Source organism: Syngnathus floridae, chromosome 11, assembly GCF_059516105.1.
Source record: "Syngnathus floridae isolate MCC-2025c chromosome 11, RoL_Sflo_1.0, whole genome shotgun sequence".
NCBI lineage: Eukaryota > Metazoa > Chordata > Actinopteri > Syngnathiformes > Syngnathidae > Syngnathus > Syngnathus floridae.
Genome location: NC_142423.1, coordinates 11,522,501 through 11,536,519, shown reverse-complemented (window position 1 = coordinate 11,536,519; position 14,019 = coordinate 11,522,501). Strand labels below are relative to the sequence as shown.

At 46.5% G+C, this 14,019-nt stretch overlaps 1 protein-coding gene and 1 long non-coding RNA gene across 11 annotated transcripts; both read left to right on the top strand.

Moving 5' to 3' along the window:
• The first annotated feature begins 473 nt into the window (after positions 1-473).
• taf4a (TAF4A RNA polymerase II, TATA box binding protein (TBP)-associated factor) lies at positions 474-6,458 on the top strand. Of its 6 annotated transcripts, XM_088388583.1 has the most exons (17): positions 474-981; positions 1,066-1,102; positions 1,211-1,950; positions 2,249-2,379; positions 2,612-2,731; positions 2,808-2,891; positions 2,980-3,099; positions 3,167-3,256; positions 3,360-3,572; positions 3,648-3,789; positions 3,863-3,965; positions 4,173-4,342; positions 4,516-4,646; positions 4,797-4,922; positions 5,006-5,062; positions 5,140-5,262; positions 5,349-6,458. In XM_088388583.1, the coding sequence occupies exons 3-17, from the start codon at positions 1,464-1,466 to the stop codon at positions 5,505-5,507; spliced, it is 2,256 nt and encodes a 751-aa protein (XP_088244709.1). In that variant the 5' UTR covers positions 474-981; positions 1,066-1,102; positions 1,211-1,463; the 3' UTR covers positions 5,508-6,458. The 6 variants fall into 6 exon arrangements, with proteins under 6 accessions (XP_088244709.1, XP_088244710.1, XP_088244711.1 ...); XM_088388584.1 differs by lacking the exon at positions 1,066-1,102 and having other exon boundaries at positions 474-881; XM_088388585.1 differs by lacking the exon at positions 1,066-1,102 and having other exon boundaries at positions 874-981.
• Positions 6,459-7,629: 1,171 nt separating this feature from the next.
• On the top strand, positions 7,630-13,639 carry LOC148391087 (uncharacterized). Of its 5 annotated transcripts, none has more exons than XR_015861455.1 (9): positions 7,639-7,898; positions 8,078-8,135; positions 8,216-8,649; positions 8,811-8,921; positions 9,024-10,320; positions 10,386-11,412; positions 11,496-11,571; positions 11,642-12,566; positions 12,821-13,639. It is a non-coding gene; the product is annotated as an uncharacterized LOC148391087 (long non-coding RNA). The 5 variants fall into 5 exon arrangements; XR_015861457.1 differs by having other exon boundaries at positions 8,216-8,921; positions 10,386-10,508; positions 11,255-11,412; XR_015861456.1 differs by having other exon boundaries at positions 8,216-8,921; positions 11,642-11,746; positions 12,499-12,566.
• Positions 13,640-14,019: the final 380 nt, after the last annotated feature.

The window sequence follows — 14,019 nt, the reverse complement described above, 5'->3', positions numbered from 1 at the left end:
ACAATGCATTAAGCACAACGAAGAAAAATCTCCACACAAAATATTTGTCCTTTATAAAATGAACACTAACCTTCTAATTTTGCACTTGAGTAGTGTTTTAATTATTATTTTTAATGACTCTTAAAATGTTGACTTCAATGAGTAATTGTATTTTTAATCCTGCAGAAGCACTGTATACTTTTGCCAGACATTTTAAAATTCACTTCTGGGCAGGAGACAATGTTAAAAACTGTCTTTGTGGTTGTGAGACATGTATCAATTGATTCACGAGTGAATGACACAACAGGTAGGGGGTCCAGTAATGTGCTTTGCGTTACGTTATTTTCGCGTCATGAGAAAAAAAAAACGTTTGCAAAATGACGCACCATCGCGAAATGCACAATGCAATTACAGTATATTCATCCGTAATTTATTTTTTTTGCAGTGCATAGGTAACAACTGAGGTGAACTACACACTGTCCCACTAGAGGCTGACAGCAGCCTGTTTCCTCTCAGGGCGGGTGTGACGCCCACTCCGCCTCTTCACTACGGCAACTTCACTTTTTTTGCCCACAGCAGTGGAGCCATCTTGCACAGCGTCTCCGCCGTGCATATCCCTTGAAAAGGGGACGTTCCTTTTTGGTGAAACATACTGACAACTTATTAAAAGTCACATTTGGCGATTCTCTATAGGAGCGGCTCACGTAGCCGCACAAACAAACCGTCTGGGATGCGCTATTTGCCGAAAACTCTTGGAGACCGTGGTGGTTGTTTACTGCTGGTGACGAATCCTCTGGAATGACAGTTGAGGCCATTAGGACCGCCTTTTACGCCGCTGAACAGCCAATCACAGCCCAGCTAACGAGACTCCGAAGTTGTTGAGCGCATGCGCATGTCACTTGGTAAGTATTGAAGCCCGCTTCACTTCTCGCTAGCTCGCGGGAGAGTAAAGATGGCGGCTGTCCCCGGTCTGCTGGATGAGCTTAAATTACACACACAGAGGTGACTAAAGCCGTAGTCTGTCACGCTAAATGCTCCGTAGACTCACCATTGTTGTTCTTGTCTCACAATAACCACTTGGGGAAGGCACGAGACATTCGATCATTAAAAATATTGCTCCCGGGTAAGACCGTAAGTGCGCTAACGTCCAGTTGGGACTTGGCTCAAGTCAAGTCAAGTAGGCAGGTACGCTGTAACGTCTAAAAAATAATATGTTGCTCTCCGTGTGTAGAAAGAAGCACGCTAGCAGGGGAGATGAGTAGATGCGCCCGAGCCTAGCCCCGTCACTTTCGTCATTACTTCTGCTCCGAACAAGTTGGAAGTGCATGGGGTGTCAACACAACGAGACGCCCCCATGGTTAGTCGGCGGACTTTGCCACGGGACACGAGGCTGGCAAAACACTCTTTATCGGTGTTGCTGTGACTGACTTGACTCGTCAGGAGGAAGCGGGCTCATACTCTGCGCAGACATTCAATGACCAACTATGAACTGTCAGACTTCAGGAAGTACTGTACCTCCCGCGGGGACTACGGTGGCGAGTTGTAATAACAACTGTCCCGTGACATCTGTCACTAGCAGCGGACCCGTGTTGTCCAAGGGGTCGAGCGCTGCCATCGTGGCTCCCTTGTCAAACACCGTCATCCAGACGCCTCTCCCCAGCTCGCAAGGTGTCATCGCCTCAGCTCCCACCGTGACCCTCGTCAGGCCTCCTATGCAAAGCGTGCAGTTGGGTCCAACGTTGAACGGAAACAGTGATGGGATACGTGCGGTAGCGCCTGCGATCAAGGCAGACTCCACCGCCACCAACATGCAGGCTTCATCGCAGCAGACTGTCACTTCGGAAGCTACTGGTGCCCCCCCAGCGGCTGGTCCTGGTGGGATCCAAACACTGACGCAACAGATATTGTCGCCCAGGCTCCCGCTGACATCCACCGGGCAGCCCAGTGTGCATAACATCCAGCTTCCTCCTGGTGAGTGTACCTTGCATGCACCACTGAACAGTATCTAACATTTTCACAAAACCAACTTAAGGTAGCAAATAAAAAAAAATCTGGAGGATAAATTGCTTGCACTATTAAACAGTCTTAGAAAAGCATATTTATGCTGGAGGTAGGGATTTTTTTTTTTTTTTTTAAAGAATGGCGATAAACCTTCAATAGGCTTTTTAGGAGGTTGCCCCCCCCCCAAAATAAAACATTGAAAAATATCTGTGACTAGTTGTAGTCCACTGTATTTTGTTCAGAGCATATATTCTCCAACTTTGTTCAGGGATGGTGCTCGTGCGCAGTGACGCTGGGCAGCTGTTGATGATTCCTCAACAGGCGCTGGCCCAGATGCAGGCACAGGCACTAGGTGGCATGGCACCCCGAACTGCGACACCAAACATGCCTCCAGGCCAGGTGGCATCACATTTTCCATTTGTTTGTTTTCATGTTGACCTTTCCCGCTTTCATTCTGTGTCCATCGTTCATGTGGGTCATTTCCTGTTAGGTGAAAAGTTGTGTGCTATTGTCATACTAGGAAGGATTTGTATACAACTTACATGATCTCAATAGATGTTTAGCCTTATAGTTGTCGTGTCAAAATATTTTGATCTTCCCATATAATGTTTTTATTTTTGCCTTTTTGCAGGTTCCTGGGAACAGCATCATCAGCAGACAAACATCTCCGAGCAGCATTATCCGACCGGGTTGCACAAATGCAGCATCGTTGCCTTCCACCACTACTCTTCATAGACCTCCTGTCCTTCAGGTACTCTCGTCCGACTCTTAATGCATTTCGAGCAAAAACTAGTGTGAAAATGAATGCTGTCTCCCTTTCTCCTCAGAGTTCAGTGGGGACGGCAATACCAGGAATGGCCCCGAGAAGCCAAACAACCGGGACCACAGTTACGTCAGTTACAATGAGTAAGGTGAGTCGTGTCACTGGGATGCTGTCGAGCTGTCTTTAAAAGTCATGCGAGTCACCCAGAAGCTAAACGGCTCCTTTCCACCTCTCAGGAAACAATGGAGAATGTGAACAAATGTAGGAACTTCTTGTCTACACTGATAAAGCTGACTTGCACTGGCAAGCGATTAGCCGAGGCTGCCAATGTGAAGCAGCTAGTTAAAGACCTGCTGGTGAGTGGCAAGGACTCCTCATACGAGACGTGCACGACATCTCCATTCATATCGACTCTTTCATCAGGAGAATAAACTGGAAGCTGCGGAATTCACCAGCAGACTCTATAAAGAGCTCAACTCATCGCCCCAACCGTACCTTGTGCCTTTTCTTGAGGTAAGCTGGATATTATCCTCATGTCGCTCTTCGTTTTTGATCTTCTCTGTGTCTCCTTCGAATGTCAGTGACCAAATTGAGTAATGTTTGTCACTGTGCGCAGAAAAATCTTCCCGCCTTGCGGCAGCTTACCCCCGACTCGGCAGCCTTCATCCAGCAGAGTCAGCTCGCCCAGCCGGCCTCCGCTTCCGTCTTGTCCCCCTCACCGAGTCCCACCGCCGTTGTCCTGAGTAGCCCGGCTCCTCGCCTCGCCGCTCAAATCACCCGACCCCAGCTTCAGCCAAATGTTAGCAAGCCCGGACAGACGCCATCACTTGTAAATATCTGACACTAATATCACTGCCATCGTCCGGACATCCGGTAACTTTCTGACATCCTAAACCCTTTGCAGGTGCTGCAAACTCAGCAGCAAAGAGCAATGCTGAGACCTCAGGTCCCTCTAGCCGTGTCCTCTATGGTCAATCTCAGGAATCAGGCCCCAGGCCGCATCGTACTGGGACAGCCGCAGGTCCAGCTCAAAGAGCTGCAGCCATGTGAGTGAGACACAAGTGACCTCGTGGTATCTTTTGTCATTCTGTTACATCATCTATCTGTCCCTCTCCTAAGTTCCTGTGAAGTCGGAGGTGCCAGCTGTTTCTCGACCAAGCGCGGCCACAGTCCTGAGTCTGGCTCAAAATAATAGGTTGAAAGAAGCCGGCGGGACTTTCAAGTAAGTTTACCAAGCAGTTCCAACAAATGTATCAGCTTTGACAAATGGACGTGTTCAGTATCTACTTGAGTTGTCTTCTTCATCATGTGACCAAGATGACACTCAGCTGAGTGTCATTCCCAGTTTGCAACAAAGATCCTGACTTTGAGATATAAACTCTTGCAAGCTTGTTCAAAAAGTACCGAAACGTTGAACCTATTTGCACAGAGACGACGACGACATCAACGATGTGGCCTCCATGGCTGGAGTCAACCTGTCGGAGGAAAGCGCCAACATCCTCGCAACCAATTCCGGACTGGTAGGAGCAGTGACACATTCCTGCAAGGATGAGGCCTTTCTCTCCTGCGCTGTGTTACAGAGGAGAATGCTGGAAATTGGTGAGAATCTTAGAACCTGCTTTTTCGAAAATGATTGCTACTCAATTGAATTCCACATGCTTGCAAATTGCCAAAGGTCCAGTTTTGTTCATTTTTTTTTTCGTGGCAGGCAGGCCTAACATACTGCTCCTTATGGTGTTGGAGATCTAACGGCATGCTTCTTTCTGCTTCAGGCCGCCGGCATGGAGTGACGGACTTCGGAATGGAGGTGATCAATTACGTCTCGCATGCTACTCAGCAGCGACTACGCGATCTGCTGGAGAGGGTTTCCCTCGTGGCTCAGCAGAAGAATGGCAATTTCAAGGTTTGGCTACAGCTCTTGTAGGGTTCACCATAATTAAGAATTCACACCATCTTGTCAACAAATATTTTTGGAGTGCAAAAGAACTACAGATTTTTTTTTTTTCAATGAAACACAAAAAATATCACCAGCTAACAGTTTCTCTCCTGGCAGGAGGAGGACAACCACGAACAGAGCAGTGATGTTCGTTCTCAGTTGAAGTTCTTTGAGCAGCTGGACCAGTTAGAGAAACAGCGGAAGGAAGAACAGGAGAGAGAGATCCTCTTGAAGGCAGCTAAGGTAGACTTAAAGTACCCTCTCCACTTTGGAAAAATGTTGAAACTCAATACATGGACACTCAGATTTGTTCTGATATTTCTTAGTCTCGAGCCCGTCAAGAAGACCCAGAGCAGCTCCGTCTGAAACAGAAAGCAAAAGAGGTGAGTCATAGTGTTTGAATTCTTGCAACTGCGGTATGATCGATGTCTTTGTCGGTGGTGTTCTTCTTGTCCTTCAGATGCAGCAGCAGGAGCTGGCTCAGATGAGACAGCGGGAGGCCAATTTGACCGCCTTGGCAGCCATCGGCCCGAGAAAGAAGAGGAAGATTCCGGATTTACCGTCGTCCACTGCTCTCTCAGAGGTGAAAATGACTTGCAAGTACTTCCAGATCTTTGCCTGCCATGACTTTTCAGCTGTAAAATGCTCTTTTGTCTTCTTTCCCCGCAGGGATCAGGCGGCAATCTTTCCGGGGGTGCCTGTTCATCAGGCTCCAGGCCTACGCGGCAGCGCATCACGCGTGTCAATCTCAGGGACTTGCTCTTCTGTTTGGAGAACGAGAGATTTACCAGTCGCTCCAACTTCCTCTACAAAGGCTTTTTGAAATAGGCTAGGAGAGGAGGGAGAGTCGCGTTTGCGTGGAGAGAGCAAGCCCTCCCGGCACGCTGAGAGCATTCAAGGCTCCCCAAAAAGAGAATTTGTTTTCCCACAGATGTAGGACCTCAAACATCAAAGTAACTGTAACTAGATAGAATCACCTCTCTACCTCCCCCCCACTCACTCAAGGTGTGTTTACGCACCCTCTGGTTTATTAATGAATTTCCTGAAGTATATTGATTTTCAACTTATGCAAATATGCACTCTCACTAGTTTTATTTTCTAGTTCCCCGCATTACTATATGAAGCACTGAAAAGAACAATATTTCTTCACGCAGACTCCACACATCTATTTTAAATCGAAATCTTATTTTGATGTGAATTAGTAATTGACAGAGTGTGACCTACTGAATTGCCTTCCTAACTCAAAGCCATGTAGCGTACTCTGCTGTAACCCCTAAACATCTGGCTCCTCCTCATTACTCATATACTGGATTTTATCTGACACATATGTATTTATTTCCCAAATTTATTGCTTAAAAATGTAGTTATTTATTTAATTTTATTTGATGCATTGTGTGTCATGTAAGTTAATTTTTCTTCTTTTAACTCTGAAGGTGTGTAGATTTCTGCATGTGAAGAGTGCTTCTATTCTAGTAAGTTTTGTCTTGATTTAAAATAACTCCAAAGTGGAAGTCTATTGAATTTTATTTGTTTGTTTAGTTGCCCACACGTCACTCTTGTACTCTTTGTCCTAGATTCTGTAGTTATTTCGCTACATGAAAATATTTTGTTCTTTCAGCCCCTTTAACTTTTAGCATCTATGATTGAGAAAAGGTGTATATTTGTAAATGTTGCATCTTAACTTTTACACATTTATAATAGCTGCGAGAATGTAACCATATAATAAAACAAATGTTTTCTCAAATGAACATTTTTGAATAAATTAACATTTTGCACTAACCTTGTTTTATGTTCTCAATTCTCATTTCACACTAGGGGGCAGCATTGTGTTGAAAATCGACATCAACTGCTTGTTTTCATAGCAGAAACGCCCAAGTTTTCCATTTGGAGAATGAACATATATAGCAAATCAGAGCACAAAATTAAAAATGTAACACAGATCTCATGATTCAAATACAATTTCACACCTGGTATAACATCTTTGGTTGTAGTCTATACATTTATAGACTATATATTCAACAAATATAGAGATTATTTAGAGATTATAGGAGAAATATTATGTAAGATTTTAAAGTGAATTTCTTTACACTTATTTGAAATACACACTTTAAAGAGGCACAACCACTACAATTTACCGCCCCCCCCCAAAAAAGATTTTCCTCTAGGATCAATTTTATATTTACTTTGAAGCTGGCATCGTATATGCTTGTTGGTGCATTTTTATCAGTTAAGATAAATCCACCATCTTAACTGATGGACTGACCATGACGGACAGCGTCCCAAGGCGCTGACGAGTGACGATTGACAGAGGGGACAATTTTTTTTGCAAATAGCCCACCTCTGGTGAAAGCTCACTCCAATCCATCATTTTTCATGGTAATCCTTCTTCCACTCATCAACACCGCCGCTCTTTCAGACTTAAATCCACATAAGCTCCGACTTGAGTGCTGCAGTCAGAGCAGCAACGGGGGATGATCAGGTTGCCTAGCGACGTCTCAGTCGCTGCACCTGAGGGTGTTGGGCAAACACCCTGAGCTTGCCAGAGGGAACGAGAGTGAAGTCACATCACTTTTTTCTTACTTCCACGTATTCACGTTTTAAAAGGAAAAGCAAACACAGTTGGGGGAATTAAAATTTCCTGACGGATCCCTTTCAGCTGTTACATCATTTAAATGTGTTTTGTAGTCTTTGTTTTCACTACTTTAAACAATCTTTTCTTCTTTCATAGTTTACAAGCACGATTTTAGGTTGAACGATTTGTTTGAACGAATCTTTTGAGTGAACGGATTCTAAAGATTCGTTCACCTAAAAGAACTGGAATGCACATCACTACTGCAGGGTATCCATTCAAACATGTTCGGTGTTCGAAGTTTCAACGGATAGTCCGAAGCAACCCTTTCCACAGTAGTCATCATGACAGCCACCTGGTGGCGTCAGTGTGCCGAGCGCCGTTGGACGATCAGGAGAAGAAGATTTGAATTGACGGCTGTGACGTCAGGGCTTTAGGTAAATTGAAGACAGGTGTGTTAAGGGGAGTTATCATATGCAGGTGCCACCGGGCGCGTGGCGGCGGACGGTTTCTCAGGTAAGCTCGCATGCTAGCAAATGTTTGTCGTCTCCTGCCGTTTTTCACGACGGACGCCGTGTTTGTTGCACGATTTTCGCGCTCAAGGGGAGTTCTCAAATGCAGGTGCCACCGAGCGCGTGGCATTTTCTCAGGTAAGGGAGCAAATGTTTGTCGTTTCTTGCCGTCTCTCACGACGGACGCCATGTTTTCACACGGCGACTGTAGGCGTCGAAGTTAACTGGAGACCGCAAGGAGAGTTTTCTAATAGGCCCCAAAATGTGTGGTTTGTTGCCTTTTCCCACAAGCTTTTTTTTTATCTTGTTTGTCGCAGGATTGTCGTACTCTCGTGACTCGGCAACGTCACGTCCACCGCGACGGTGGGCCTGGAGGTAAATTGTAGACCGCAGGCAATTTAGCCCGTGAGCAAATGTTTGCAGTTTCTTATGATGCCATTTATTATTTCTTGCAGGATTTTGCTGTCCAGGGAGTGCTTGAGGTTTGGGCACGGCACTTTGCGTCGCGGCGTTGCGCGTTTTGGTGGTATTTTAAATGTCTTTCGCGTTTTTTTTTTTTTTTTTAAATGCTGGCCAGCATTATTTCATTCGTTTGTTTGTAGAAGGTTCGTAAATGATGCCGCCGATAAGCGCGTGTTTGACTATAGGAAATGTTAGTTTGACTCTAGTCAACTAAACCATTTTTATATTATTTTATATTATGCGTGTGCCATTTCCGTGTTATGCAAACTGATAAATGTACCGAATTTGTTACGTCATGTCCAACTCAGAGCAAATCCATTCAAAGATGGCGCCCGCCCGCTCTCGTTCCGTTAGGCGACAAACATTTGCGCGGGTTATTTTCTCCCGTTTTGGACGCCGCCAACCTGGATCATCTGTCCAATGTGAGGTGAGTTGATGAATGATGAAATTAAAATATGAATTATAACCCTGAATTATTATAATTTACTACAATATGATGATATATTTTTCAACTGCAAAACGCTACTTAGTATGTATGAAATTAAAATATCTATTTTTGTTGCAATAACTTCTGTTTGTCTTTTGTAGCACTAGAAAAGGCTGCCCAGCCAGCATCCTTCTATACAAAGCAAGCCGGAGGCTCTTGAGGAGCTATTTCAGTGATGCTGAGGACACTGAGGAAGAGTAGTCCTAAATCAGGTGAAAACCTGTTTTTGTCAAGTTTCAGCTTCCCAACACACAATGGTTGTCGAGTTTTAGCTTCCCAGCACACAATTAATGACTGTCTCTGTGTTATTGTAGGCTGCAAGAGGAGCTGAATGGGAAAAGTATAATTCCATATGAAAAGGCACAATGGCCAATCCAAAGGCGCAATGGCCAATCCAAAGGAGCAATGGCCAATCCAAAGGAGCAATGGCCAATCCAAAGGAGCAATGGCCAATCCAAAGGAGCAATGGCCAATCCAAAGGAGCAATGGCCAATCCAAAGGAGCAATGGCCAATCCAAAGGAGCAATGGCCAATCCAAAGGAGCAATGGCCTATCCAAAGGAGCAATGGCCTATCCAAAGGAGCAATGGCCTATCCAAAGGAGCAATGGCCTATCCAAAGGAGCAATGGCCTATCCAAAGGAGCAATGGCCTATCCAAAGGAGCAATGGCCTATCCAAAGGCGCAATGGCCTATCCAAAGGCGCAATGGCCTATCCAAAGGCGCAATGGCCTATCCAAAGGCGCAATGGCCTATCCAAAGGCGCAATGGCCTATCCAAAGGCGCAATGGCCTATCCAAAGGCGCAATGGCCTATCCAAAGGAGCAATGCTATATCAAGTCAAGAATCAAGCACGCTGCAAAAGTCAACATGTGCGGATCATGTGCCCAGGAGGGGGCAGTGTGGTTGCCTTTGGTTATGGGTGCACGACGGAAAGGTTGCAGGTGTGGACAGTGTTTGGGGGTCTGACGGTTGGTCTTGCTTAAGAGATTGTGGCTTATCTGGATCCAGCGGTGTCTTGTGCTTGGTTGCCATTGACGGCTCACTTGGGGGAGGAAATGGTGACTTGGATGGAGACAAAACTGAACTTTGACGCGGAGCCCAATGTCCAAGCTTGCCATATGACTTGTACCATTTTGTCTTTTTTTAACCTGCCACTGTCGTGCTTGCTGCGTTCTTTGTTCTCCCCCATTGGTGTAGGGTGGCGTTGGAGCGAGCCGATCCCGAATATCCAATTTTGCAATTTGACTTGTACCATTTTGTCTTTTTCTAACCTGCCACTGTTGCACTTCATCTAACCCTAACCTACCACCACTGTGGTACTTGCGTTCTTTGTTCTCCCCTAGGTGTAGGACAGCATTGGAGCGAGATGGTAACATTTTGTCTTTTTCTAACCTACCACTGTCGTGCTTGATCTAAGCTGTGTCCTTTGTTCTCTAGGTGTAGGGGGCGGTGTTTGGGCGAGCCGGTCCACGAGGAAGACTTAATGATGCGAGCAGCGCCCAACTCATTGCATGTTCTGCTATTTGCAGGCCGGACGCAAAAGGGGGGGGGGCGCACGGCCCGATCCGACCCGGCGACGGTCACCAATAGTAGCTAGCCGCTGTGATCAAGTAAGCAAGTGACCGACAACTTGGGGTGCTCTTTGAGTTTCTAACATTTGTTTCTGTTTCTGCAGATGGCGACCGGGATGTGACACGATCTGACCAGAGGTGAACGGACCGCTGTGGCATCGCTCTGAAGTCGCAGAGTTCTGAGGGAGACGCCCTTCCCTGGAGGCGTCGACCTGCGCAGCTTCAACGTGTGAAATGGATTTTTTTTTTTTTTAAATTACACCAGCGGTGTCCCAATGTCTGCTTGAGGGCTGCATACTGAAACAAATTCAGAATTCTTTGACGCAAATTCATTAAATCAATCACAAAATGTTGCCATTGATATTTAGTGCTACAAAGCAGTGTTGTGTTCATTCGTGTGGTGTTGATCAAGTTGCCCCGAGGCTGCCATTTGGACACCAATGGTGACATGTGTGTAGGGCTGCACGTGTATTGGAAAACTGCCATATGGTGGTCTAGGTTATTGACATGCACTTTAAGACAGCAAAGATTTTTTTTTCATGTCTCAAATGAAAGATGTTTTCTTGCCTAACTATTTGTAATGAGTTAAGACGATTAGTCATTGATGTAAGTTAAAGTTAACTAATTTAACTGATCTCATTGCGATCAAATAGTTGACCTCCATCCAAGAATTTTGCACAACTTGCCTCAATGCAGTGGTCTGGCCCAATACTGCCATATCATTGATTTTCCAAAATGTTGTGCAGCCCTCATTGAGTGCCAAACGCGCAGCGACGGCAAGCGACCGCGCAGCGACGGCAAGCGCAAGCGACCGCGCAAGCGACGGCAAGCGCAAGCGACCGCGCAAGCGACGGCAAGCGCAAGCGACCGCGCAAGCGACGGCAAGCGCAAGCGACCGCGCAAGCGACGGCAAGCGCAAGCGACGGCAAGCGCAAGCGACGGCGCAGCGAGACTTTTGTGCTTGTCTTGCAAGGTGGAAGAGACGATGGATGAAACGAAGAGCCGGTGGACGGAGGCCACCAGACCCGCGATTGGTGAGCGGGTTGCAAAGGAAGGAATCACCCAAAGAAAGCAGTCGCCAAGTGTTGAAGAGGAGCCTGATGCATGACTGGCCAAGGCTGGCCAGAGGCGGTGACATGGCGCAATCCAATCTGCAAGCGTAGTGTACACACTTGTTGGTTTTAACTTGATTTCCTTATTTTTCTGCCTTTCAGCTGGCAGCGGATGGGGCGAGCGCCAGCCTACACCAAGAGGGACTGGGCTGCACCCACAAGACCAGGGAGGGGGCAGGTAATGAGTACGTTGACAGAAGTGAACCGCATGCAACTGAGTGCCGTTTGTCTTTTTGCACTTGTGCGAGGCGAGAGACGAGTCCAACACCGGCCGGAGCAGACCCGGACCTTGGCCCGTGACGAGCGGCCCACACGAGACTGATGGGTGCAGATGCAGCCAGCGTTTCGGGGGAGTATGACTTGGTTTTTTCTTTTGTGCTTTCCCTACCCCTGTCTGTTTGAATAGGGTAACTCGTAGCACGCACGGGCATTTGAGTTGCTGTAACCCTCTAGATACGAATCGGCAAAGTAGACACCCCCTGCCTCTCTCTTTCTCTTTCTCTTTCTCTTTCTCTTTCTCTCTCTCGCTCTCTCGCTCTCTCGCTCTCTTTCTCTTTCTCTTTCTCTCTCTCGCTCTCTCGCTCTCTCGCTCTCTCGCTCTCTCGCTCTCTCGCTCTCTCGCTCTCTCGCTCTCTCGCTCTCTCTCTCTTTCTCCAACGCGCCCGGCAGTACCTGCATGGCCTGGTGCACTCAGGGTGGAACGTGGCTATACCTTGCCCTTTGTGGAATACCAGGGTATAATGTCTGCCAGTCTGGGTCCCAGTGTCGTCGACGGTGTCGAGGACAAGGAGATTCTCCGTGACGCTCTCCGTGACGTCACGTTTTCCTCTTTTTTTCCTCTCGGGGCCAAGCCAGCTCTACTCAGGGGGAACTGGCCGGTTGCGCTTAAGTGCGCACCAAAGCCTCTTGTCTCCTCTTGCTCCCTCCCTGCCTCCCTCCCTCCCTTTTTGTAAGGGGTTAAACATTTCATAACCCGGATCGCTCCAATGCGGGAGGGCCGTGCGTGCCGCTAGTTACCTGATTCAAACTTATCTTAGTCAAGGTTGGGGGGTGCTAGTGAAATTTTTCCCCTTGCCAAAACCACCACAATATGTCTGCCTTTCAGGATTGCTGGGGCAGTGGATCGGACGAGTGCCTGCACAGAGGGACTGGACAGGACCGCGAGACCAGAGGGTAATAATAAAAAACTTTATTTGTAGAGCACCTTTCATACAAGACATGCAGCTCAAAGCACTTTACAACAAAGAAAGAAATTATAAGCATTGAATTCTTCATATAGGAACAGACATAAAAAGAAAACAACATTCATGTGTGCATACGCTATTAATAAAGGGAGCTTAAAATAGGAGCAAGCTTTAATAGACAGGTAATGAGTACGTCCACAGAAGTGAACCGCATGCAACAGAGTGCCGTTTTTCTTTTTGCAGTGGCACGAGGCGGAAGATGAGTCCAAACGTCGACTACCGGCCGGCGGGGGGGAGAAGCCAACCATCACCCGACCTTTGCACGTGATGAGCGGCCGACACGAGGCGGACGGGTGCGGATGCGGCGAGGGCAGAGTGCCCAGCCAGCATTTAAGGAGAGTATGACTGTTTTTCCTTTTGTGCTTTCTTTCTTTCCCTCCCTCCTTCCACTTTTTCACTGGGTGTGCACACTGGCCGTCTGCATGAGGCCTCTCTCTTTCTCAGCGCTGCGTCATTTTGCAATATTGTTTTGTTGTGTTTTTTAAATACATGAAGTGAACTCTTTGTACTGTAATTGTGTGTGTGTACCACTGAACTGCAATTAAACTGTGAACTGAATTCAAGTGGTCCATTTTAAGCATTGGCAGTATATCGTGCATACAAACTGGAATCATTTGAGACATTCTCAATGATAAGACAATTGTAAAGTTAGGCTGAAACAAAATTGATTTGTTAAATATGCAGTGTCAGGCTTTTTATTTATTTTTTAAACTACACAAAGAAAAGCTGGATGCATTCTAAATTGTTGACAAAAGCCAAGTAGCCAGACACCCATAGATGCAAACGACAAGCGTACAAACAGTCTCTGTTGTGATCAATAAGTCATCTTTGGCAACCCTGCTTTAAAATGGCCACCGAACTCAGAATCTTGCAGAATGTTGGTACATTTTTCTGTATGAGTAAAAGCTGTGATTTTGTGGGCATTCTTGTGAATAAAATCAACAGTGGTGTGTTTCCTTCCTGTTGGTGGTCTTGTAAATAAAGTCAACTTTGGTGTCATCATTCGGGATGTGCCTCAATCGATGGTGCAGCTCTTGAATGTGAAACTTCTTGCATGTTTTGTTACAGGGCTTGATGTCTTCATTGGCTGTCTGACTACAAAAAAGGCTGTTGCTGTGCAGTCCAGGTTGCTGCTATAGTCAATTGAATTTATAAACATAGCGTGCAACTTCCAGGACCTTAGCTTTCAATTCAAAGCAGAGTTGCGTAACTACACGGCCAGCCTCGGCACATGTACCACCCAGTTCAGAGTGAAGTAAAGGCCAGTGTTCTTATTCATACCGGCATCCTTATGAAATTGACCATATCAGAAAGGCTAGATGAATTCCAAGTGCTGCCACCGAGTAGCAGCATATTTGCCTCAACCTGTCTGATGCTCTATT

Excerpts from the sequence above, each read along its gene's own strand:
- taf4a (XM_088388584.1), top strand. The coding sequence starts at position 1,464 with ATGAACTGTCAGACTTCAGGAAGTACTGTACCTCCCGCGGGGACTACG. Across the intron at positions 3,573-3,647 it reads CCGGACAGACGCCATCACTT|GTGCTGCAAACTCAGCAGCA; the intron begins GTAAATATCTGA and ends AACCCTTTGCAG. Across the intron at positions 4,343-4,515 it reads GAGGAGAATGCTGGAAATTG|GCCGCCGGCATGGAGTGACG; the intron begins GTGAGAATCTTA and ends TTTCTGCTTCAG.